This window comes from Colobus angolensis, unplaced genomic scaffold (assembly GCF_000951035.1).
Source record: "Colobus angolensis palliatus isolate OR3802 unplaced genomic scaffold, Cang.pa_1.0 Scaffold254, whole genome shotgun sequence".
NCBI lineage: Eukaryota > Metazoa > Chordata > Mammalia > Primates > Cercopithecidae > Colobus > Colobus angolensis.
In genome coordinates, this window is record NW_012115755.1 from 2,273,383 (window position 1) to 2,282,274 (window position 8,892).

At 58.0% G+C, this 8,892-nt stretch overlaps 1 protein-coding gene across 1 annotated transcript in view; it reads right to left on the reverse strand.

The window, feature by feature from the left end:
• Nucleotides 1–778: 778 nt before the first annotated feature.
• PDLIM7 (PDZ and LIM domain 7 (enigma)) overlaps nucleotides 779–8,892 on the reverse strand; it is a 14,524-nt gene continuing 6,410 nt past the window's right edge. The window contains exons 5-13 of the mRNA XM_011946883.1: nucleotides 8,654–8,670; nucleotides 8,266–8,402; nucleotides 8,126–8,162; nucleotides 7,055–7,116; nucleotides 6,671–6,905; nucleotides 5,108–5,288; nucleotides 1,442–1,562; nucleotides 1,239–1,354; nucleotides 779–1,102 (exon numbers count right to left, since the gene is read on the reverse strand). Of these exons, the coding sequence (XP_011802273.1) occupies nucleotides 1,016–1,102; nucleotides 1,239–1,354; nucleotides 1,442–1,562; nucleotides 5,108–5,288; nucleotides 6,671–6,905; nucleotides 7,055–7,116; nucleotides 8,126–8,162; nucleotides 8,266–8,402; nucleotides 8,654–8,670 (993 nt within the window). The 3' untranslated portion in view covers nucleotides 779–1,015. The remainder of the gene's footprint in view (nucleotides 1,103–1,238; nucleotides 1,355–1,441; nucleotides 1,563–5,107; nucleotides 5,289–6,670; nucleotides 6,906–7,054; nucleotides 7,117–8,125; nucleotides 8,163–8,265; nucleotides 8,403–8,653; nucleotides 8,671–8,892) is intronic.

The following is an 8,892-nucleotide window of genomic DNA, read 5'->3' on the forward strand; positions in this document are numbered from 1 at the left end:
AAAAAAAGAAAACAACACAAATCTATTTCAAACTCTGCTGTGCCGTGCCCTGCCCTGACCTCAAGAGACAGCCCCAGCTCTACTGCCTGGCACTTGTGGCCTCCCAGGACCTAAAGGCTACCCTCTCCAGTCCCATCTTCTTCTGTTTGGACGGCAATTGGCCCCTCCAGGCCTTTGCTGTGGCCATTGCTGTTTTCCACCCCGTATCTCTGCAGATCCACCCCCAACTACGACTACCCTTCTGTTTTTTTTTTTTTTTTGAGGCAGGGTCTCACTCTGCCACCCAGGCTCGAGCGCAGTGGTATGATCTCAGCTCACTGCACTCTCCACCTCCCGGGTTCAAGCAATTTTCCCACCTTAGCCTCCTGAGTAGCTGGGATTACAGGCACACCCCACCACATTCAGCTAATTTTTGTATTTTTACCAGAGACGTTGTTTCTCCATGTCAGCCAGAGTGGTCTCAAACTCCTGACCTCAAGTGATCTGCCTGCCTCGGCCTCCCAAAGTGCTGGGACTACAGGCGTGATCCACCACGCCCGTCCTAACTACCCGTCTCTAACCTCCAAGCCAGGCCAGACCAGTGGCGTCCCTCATGTCTGTGGGCACCAGGCCTGGCACATGGGATCCCGCCTGTACCTCCTCCACTAACCATGAGCCTGCCACGTCCGCATCACGAGGACCACCAAGATGGCCAGCCCAAGGAATCCATCTTACGCTCCACCCTGCCACGTGACTCAAGTTCTACCCCTCTGGGTGCACAGGGGAACGGTACACAAGACACAGCTGGGGCCAGGTTTATTGTGGCACTGGAGGTGAAAGGGGGCTGGTGTGGCCAGCACCGGTGTGCTGTGGTGGTGGAGGGAGTGAGGTGGGGGGATAAGGCAGGTGGGGTAGGGCCCGGGGAACCCCAGGCTCGGGCCAGGAGCCAGGGTTAAGGCAACCATTGCCAGCCCTACCCAGAAATGCCGGGCCATGACTCCAGGGGGCCGCCGTGGCAGCTGTGGGCAGGAGGGGCTCACACATGGGAGAAGGCATGGCTCTTGCAGAGGGGCCTGTCCTTCTTGGAGTAGAAGGTCTTTCCTTCCAGGTTGATCTGACATATCTAAGGACAGCAAAGGCCCAGTCACATGGGGTTGGGGGCAGCAGTAGAGGCCCCTTCCCAGTTTCTCCTGCATCCCCCAGGCAACGAACAGAGGGCCGGTGGACTTGGGGCTGAGGCCAAGGCTCGGGGCTCTCACCGCACAGACGAAGCAGGTGTCATGCCAGCTGAAGCCCAGCGCTTCCAGGAAGCGGTCCCCAGCATCGATCTTGAAGTCACAGCCATGGCATTTCGTGCCAAACATCTTCTCATAGTCTGAGGATGGGAGCAGAGAGGAAGGGGACCTGGAGTCATGCCTGCCCCATGCACCATCCCTCCTCACCCTCATTGGCCAGCGGGTACCTCGCTCGCAGTAGGGCACGCCCTCCTCCATGTAGAAGGCCCTGTTCCGGATGGGCGTCTTGCAGGCGGCACAGGTGAAGCAGTGCACGTGCCAGGTCATCTTCAGGGCATGCATGATCTCCTGGAAGGAGGTGCCAGTCACTGGGCAGGCTCAGGCCCCTCCCGCCCTCCCCTGGGTCACGGGAACACAGGACAGCTGGCCGCGGGCCCTGTTCCTTCTCATAGTAAACGCTACATCTAACCGTTCAGGACTCCCATGCCTCCATCTGCAACTCCAAGGTCTCTGAGTGGACATCCACTGCGCCTTCAGACCTGCCATGTCCAGTACTCAGTTCCTGATCCCCTCACCCCAAACCTCTCCTCCCACAGGCATCCCCATAACACGGATGGCAACTCCATTCTCCCGTTTGCTGCAGCCAAACACACCCTCCTCTCACACCCCACACCAGGTCCACCAGGAGACCCAGTGGGGCCCACCCCCAAGGCATATCCAGATTCTAAGTGCTTCTCACAGCCTCCCTGATGTGAGGTGAGCCACAGCGATCTGGCCCCTGGGATCACACACAACTGGCCTACAGCTCCTCCCTCTGATCCCAGCTGCCGCAGCAGGCCCCTGCAACCCGAGACAGGCTGTATCCCCCTGCATGAAAGCCCTTACCACTTCCCATTTCTCCCAGCAAGAACCAAGCCCCATGCAGACGCCGGAGGCCAGCAGGTCTGATCTCGTTCCCACCCGTCTCCCCCACTGCTCTCCTGTGTGTTCTCACCTTGCCTCTGCACACTGGCCTCTTGCCTGAAATTGGCACACCTGGCACGCTCCTGTCCTGGGCTTGACACTGGCTGTCCCCTCTGCCTGGACTGCTCTGCCCGGGATATCTCAAGGCTCACCCCTCACCCTCTTCAAGTTTCCGCTCAAATGCAGTCTTCTCCACGAGCTCCCACCCTGACCACACGAGTAGCAGCCAGCTGCCTTCCCTACACCACGCCCAAGCACTTCTTGCTCTACTCTTTCCTGTTTTCCATAATGTGATCTAACATTACTTCCAGGCAACCTACTTATTGCGCTTATTGCTTACTGTCTGCCTCTCCCCTCTTCTTCCAGCCAAAACGTAAGGCCCAGAAGGGCACGAAGCATCAACTGTTTTGTTAGCTGATCTAGCCCCACAGTGCCTGGCCCTTTGTGGGTGAGTTGACTGGGCTCTGCAGGAGGTGGGAGGGGGCAGAGGCACAAGGCACTGAGCTCTCCCTGGGCTGGGCTGTTCCCTAGGAGCCTCGGGGCCAGCCAGGGCCAGCAGCATTCACCTCTGGAGCAGGCAGAGGGCCGCATGGGGCCTCAAGGCGGCATGAGGCTCCAAGATCTGTGGGTTTGGCCAGACCTTGACCTTCTCAAGTCTTGGTTTCTTCCCTTGTGAACTGGGAAGCTAATCCCAGCCTTGTGAGGCTGTGATGAGGATGGCCCTGAGTTTAAATCCAGGGATCCCAGATCCAATCCCTGCAAGGGCCACGTGGGGACTGTGTCATACAGAGGAGCACCTCTTCTTCTGGCAACAGTGCTACTGGTTCATTCAGGAATGCCTGCCTGGCTCAGGCTGAAATCTAGGTGTTAAAGTGAAATCTGTTGGGCACAGTGGTTCACGTCTGTAATCCCAGTGCTTTGGGAGGTCAGAGTGGGAGGACTGCTCGAGACCAGGAGTTCAAGACCAGCCTGGGCAACATAGCAAAACCTCATCTCTACAAAAATATTTAAAAATCTGCTGAGCATGCTGGTGGGCACCTCTAGTCCTAGCTATTTGGGAGGCTGAGGTGGGAGGATCCTCTGAGCCCAGGAGATCAAGGCTGCAGTGAGCAGTGATCATGCCACTGTACTACAGCCTGGGCAACAGAGCAAGACCCTATCATTATACATAAAGAAATAAAAAGCAGGAGATTTCACTTTCACTCTGCCTCCCAAGTAGCTGGGACCGCAGGTGCACACCACCACACTCAGCTAATTTTCTAATTTTTTTTTTTGGAGAAACAGGGGTCCATGCTGGTCTTGAACTCCTGGTCTCAAGCAATCCTCCCACCTTGGCATCCCAAAGTGCTGGGATTACAGGCATGAGCCACTGCATCAGGCAAACCTTCTGATTTTAAATTGTTGGCTACTGATTTTAAAATGAAACAGTGTAGGCCAAACAAGACGTTACGTGTGGGTGACACGTAGCGGGTGACACATAGCTTTCAGATGGCGCATTTCTGCCCTCCACAACACCTGTACCCCATCTTACATCTACCTTGTAACCGTGCTGGCCCTAGCACAGTGCCACCCTTCTCTTTAGTGAGGTCCAGAGAAAGCAACTATCCCCTGCTCACACAGCCAATAGATCACAGAAACAGATTTTGTGCCCATGTCTGGCTGGCTCTTCTCCCTGTCTGGTGTTGCTTGTTGTATAGGAGCAGACAAGGTCATAGTGAAGGAATTTGGGCAATGAGGTGGTGGGAGACGGGGCTCTACCAGGGGTGTGGGTTGGTAGGGTGGGAGCCCAAGGCTGGGAGGCAGATTTCTCTTTCTTTTTTTTCTTTTGAGACGGAGTCTCGCTCTGTCGCCCAGGCTGGAGTGTCGTGGTGCAATCTTGGCTCACTGCAAGCTCCGCCTCCCAGGTTCAAGCCATTCTCCTGCCTCAGCCTCCTGAGTAGCTAGGACTACAGGCGCCCGCCAGCATGCCCGGCCAATTTTTTGTATTTTTAGTAAAGACGGGGTTTCACCGTGTTAGCCAGGATGGTCTCGATCTCCTGACCTCGTGATCCACCTGCCTCGGCCTCCCAAAGTGCTGGGATTACAGGTGTGAGCCACCGCACCCAGCCATTCTCCCCTTCTTGCCTACTGATAGAACTCTCAATTTTGCTGGACACATGGGTAACTAAAATAAAGACCATATTTCCCAGCCTCCCTTGCCACTGGGTGTGGTCATGTGACTGAGTTCTGACCAATGGGATGGAAGCAGAGGGTCAGGTGGCAGCATCCTCTAAGGATGGACGCCATGGAGCTCTGTCCCCTTTCTTCCCCTTCGAACTTCCTGCTGGCTGGAAGGTGGGCATTTTGGCAGAGGCTGAAGTATCATCTTTCTCTATGAGTGGTAAGTAAGCAGGTGCTGTGAACAGTCAAGCAACAAGGCGGTCCACCAGACCAGTCCCAGACCACCCACCCCTAGATGTTTTTAGACGAGGAATAATCTACCATTATTTTGAGTTTCCCACTACTTGTGGTTAAGGTAAAACCTCACTGATATGAACATCACCATCACAGAGCTCTCTGGTGACCCCTGGCAGCCCTGGCTCTGGATCCAGAAATAAGAAGGAAGCATGAGACAGAGCAGCTTCAGCATGTAAAGCTGGCCCTTCTACCGTTTCACCAGGGCAGGGAGAGCCCAAAGTGGGAGTCATGAGGACCCAGAGCTTCTCCGGGCTTGGTCCTCATGCTCTTTGCAGCCTTGGGCGGCTTCTGAGCAGGAACATGGTCATTTGTTAAGAGCATCCTGACTAATGCAGGGTGAGGCCAGTACCGCAGCCTATATAGGCTGGTAAGGACCCGGAGATCGGGGAGATCCCCAGCCTGAGGGTTGCCCAGCAGCCCACCTTCCCACTGACAGGCTTGGGCCCGCCTCCCCGCCAGCCAGCCCTACTCACGCCTGTAATCTTCTTCTTGCATTTGGCACAGCTGGGTGCGTAGCGCACGTCATAGCATGGCGGGCAGAAGATGGCGCCCTTCTCCTCGAAGAAGCCACCCTCTTCCAGGACCTTCCCACACTGGCTACAAACAAACTCCTCGGGGTGGTATGCGTGACCAAGCGCCACCAGGTAGCGGCCCCTGCAGGAGGCGAGGGCAGTGAGAGGGAGCGCATGCACAGGAGGTGGAGGTCTTGGTCCCCTGCAGGTCGACTGACCACCCACCGGGAAGCCTTGGGAGGGAGAGTTCATTCTCCCCATTTTCCACAGAGGGTAGAAGACAGGCTTGGGAAGTGACCATGACAGCCATGAAGCTTGCAGAGCCAGCCCGTCACACTGAACTGCTGGTGACAGGAGAGGCAGTTTTAGAGCAGGGAGGACCCCGGGAGGAAGGGCTGACGACTGGAGCCTCATGAAAGCTGAGGAGCCCTGGGCAAACCCTGGGGCCATCCTATCCTGCTGGCCTGCCTGATCTACCTGGCAAGAGCTGACAGAGTTGGCCGGGCGCGGTGGCTCACGCCTGTAATCCCAGCACTTTGGGAGCCTGAGGCAGGCCTGAGATCACCTGAGGTCAGGAGTTCGAGACCAGTCTGGCCAACATGGTGAAACCCTGTCTCTACTGAAAATACAAAATTAGCCAGGCATAGCGGCACGTGCCTGTAATCCCAGCTACTCAGGAGGCTGAGGCAGGAGAATCACTTGAACCCGGGAGGCAGAGGTTGCAGTGAGCCGAGATCATGCCACTGCATGCCAACCTGGGCAACAGAGTGAGACTCCGTCTCAAAAAAAAAAAAAAAAAAAAAGGGCGACAGAATCAAGAGCAGGCCAGGAGGCCAGGGCTGAGGACTAGGAAGGCTATAGAATCCAGCATGCTGATGCTGGGGGGTGTTTGATGCTGCTTGGCCCCACGGGGCAGTGCACAGAGGGAGGGGCTCTAGGCCTGGATGCTTTTTAAGTACATTGCAGCACCCTCCAAGAAGAAACAAATCAATTAGTAATAAACAGTCCACCACTAAAAAAAAAAAAAAAAAAGGGCGACAGAATCAAGAGCAGGCCAGGAGGCCAGGGCTGAGGACTAGGAAGGCTATAGAATCCAGCATGCTGATGCTGGGGGGTGTTTGATGCTGCTTGGCCCCACGGGGCAGTGCACAGAGGGAGGGGCTCTAGGCCTGGATGCTCTGAGAGCAGAGAGAGACAGAGAGCAGGGGTGGGGGCAGAGGCACTGGAAGGGGCAGGCCCCTCTTGGCCCAGAGAGCAGCAAAGGTAGGGGTGCAGCTTCAGCCTATGGTTGGCCCTTTGGCCATTTCGCCAGGGCAGATGCTGCTAGCAGGTGTTGTGGGTAGGCTGGGGTAGGTAGTGTGGGATTAAGAATCTGAGGACCCAGCTCAGGTCCTGACTCCTACTCCAGCTGGGAACTGAATCCTTATTCCCCCCCGTCGCAGCTGAGGCAAGATGGGTGGGCAGACAGGTAGGGCTGGGCTGCAGGATGGGAAAGCCAGGGTTGGACAGGAACAGGACACCCACCGGATGACCTTGTGGCACTGGTGACACACAGGAGTCTTGCCGTTGTTGCTGCCACCTCCTGGTACCCCTCCGGCAGCTGCCTGCACGATGGAGGTGCGGTTCTGCAGCGGCGTGGGCGTGGCCGGCTGGCTGTGCCGGGTCAGCACTGTGCTCGTTTTGTCCGGGGCATAGCGCTCGGCAAACGCAGGGTCCACAGCCCAGGGTGGGCGGCTGGTGGGGCTGGGAGTGGTAGGGCCTGCCGGGGCCGGGGAAAGTGGCTCTAAAGGGGTGCCCACAGACCCCAAAGGACAGGGGGTGGAGCCCCAGGCAGCTGAGAGAAGCCCACCACCCCCATGCCCTGGAGGCTGCCCACCCTTGCCCAGGCCCGAGCCCACTCCCTCTCACCAGGCCAGGGCTCCTGGGGTGTAGATGAGGCTGGGGCTGGGGCTTCTGTCCTGGGCACCTGGCTGCAAGATCTGCCATTCAAGGCCCTGCATGGCTGAGCTTCCTGGCATGGCCCCACCCCCCAACCTGGGTCCTGCTGGCCCCACGGGAGATGCCTGGGGCCATGGAAACTGCTGAGCTGGACTCCAGGTCCCACTGGGGTAGGGATGGGAAGGGCAGCTTCTCATAGCAACGTCCAGGTAGCTGGCGTATTGTCTATAGCTGGGAGATGGAGCAGGGCTCCCGCTTCTGAGGCAGCTCTCGGGGCTCCCCTCATGCCAGGAAGCCATCTGCGATGGCAGGGCAGGGCCCCTTTGCCAGGTACCCCCCTCCCACCGAAAACGAGGACGGCAGGGCCCAAACTGAGTCCAAACCACGAAACACCCCCACACCCCAAATGCAAACCAGGTCCACAAAGATAGAAAACAGAAGCAGAGCAAGCAGGGCTGAGAATGTTTATTTCCAGGCCCAAAGCAGCACAGACCTGGCAGACAGCAGTACCACAGGGCAAAGAGGGAAGGCAGTGTCAGATGAACCCAGTCGTGAGGCCAGGACCAGGGCAGCAGGAGGCTCAGGCCAGGGGCGGGAAAGTGGGGGGTGAGGTAGGCAGAAGCTGGAGGCACTAAGGGGGTGCCCTGGGCAGGAGGAACAGAAAGAGGGAGGCAGAGAGGGCAGCCGGCTGGAGAGCGCCGGGCTACGACTGCACGTTGAGCACGTGGGCAGAGCGCTGGTGGTGCCAGTCCCGGAGGCGGGTGTAGCGTGGGCTCTGTAGCTCCAGGACATACTTTTCCCTGAGGGGCAGAGAGAGAGAGGGAGGAAGAAGTGGAAGGAAGGAGAGATGGAAGGGAGGCAGGGAGGGAGGAGGGAAGGAAGGAGGGAGGGAAAGAAGGAAGTAATGAAAGAAGGAAGGAGGGAGGGAAGAAAGGAAGGAGAATGGAGACCCCCAGCTGGGAGCCTCAGGAGTAGACATAGGACAGTAGCTGGAATGGAAGAGGCAGGAGGTGGGAGAGGGGCTCATGCCCGTCCCTGTACCTTGATTTTTTCAGGTGCTCCTCATCCGGGTCTTGCACTGAGAGGGCAGAGGCAGGCATTGACCAAGAGAGACAGAGGGTCAGGGCTCACGCCTGGGCTGGGAGCCAGGAGAGTACCCCCTGCCCTGGGCTGGCACTTACTGAACTCGGTGCCTGTGAGGTGGGCAAGGATGCGAAAGGAACGCGACTGGCCTGTCCCTGGCCGCGGCCGCCAGTCCTCGGTGTTCTCCATCAGCCGCTGCTTGCTGGCGTCTGGGACCAGCGGTCGAAGCGGCTGTCTGTGGGGAGGGTGTGGCTCAGAACCCCACACTGGGGGTGGGCAGTGGGGGCAGCCCCTCCCAGGATTTAGTGTATGTGGGTTTGGGTTACAGTGATGGGAGGGAGTGGGTAAGGGTCAGGAGCCCTGCTGGGCGGGTGGGTGAGAGGACAGGAGGGCAAAGTGGAGAGGAGGGCAGCCAGGGTGGGGAGGGGCCGCCGCCCAGAGTGCCAAAAGGAAGAAGAGAGGGACAGGCAGAGGGGGCTCACTGACTTGTCAAGGGTCTGCACCTGTGAAGGAAATAAGACAGACAGACAGATAAAGGGACAAAGGGACAGACACCGGAGAGGAAGAAAGATGGGGAGGGGTCAGAACAGCCGGGGACAAGGCGGCACTGAGTGTCTGGGGCTCAGCTGGCCCGACACCACAACCCAACCCCCAGCCGCCAGCGGAGGGCGCGGCCTCATTCAGAGACCCCTCCCCGGTGCCCTGCAAGGCGCCACAGCCTCGGG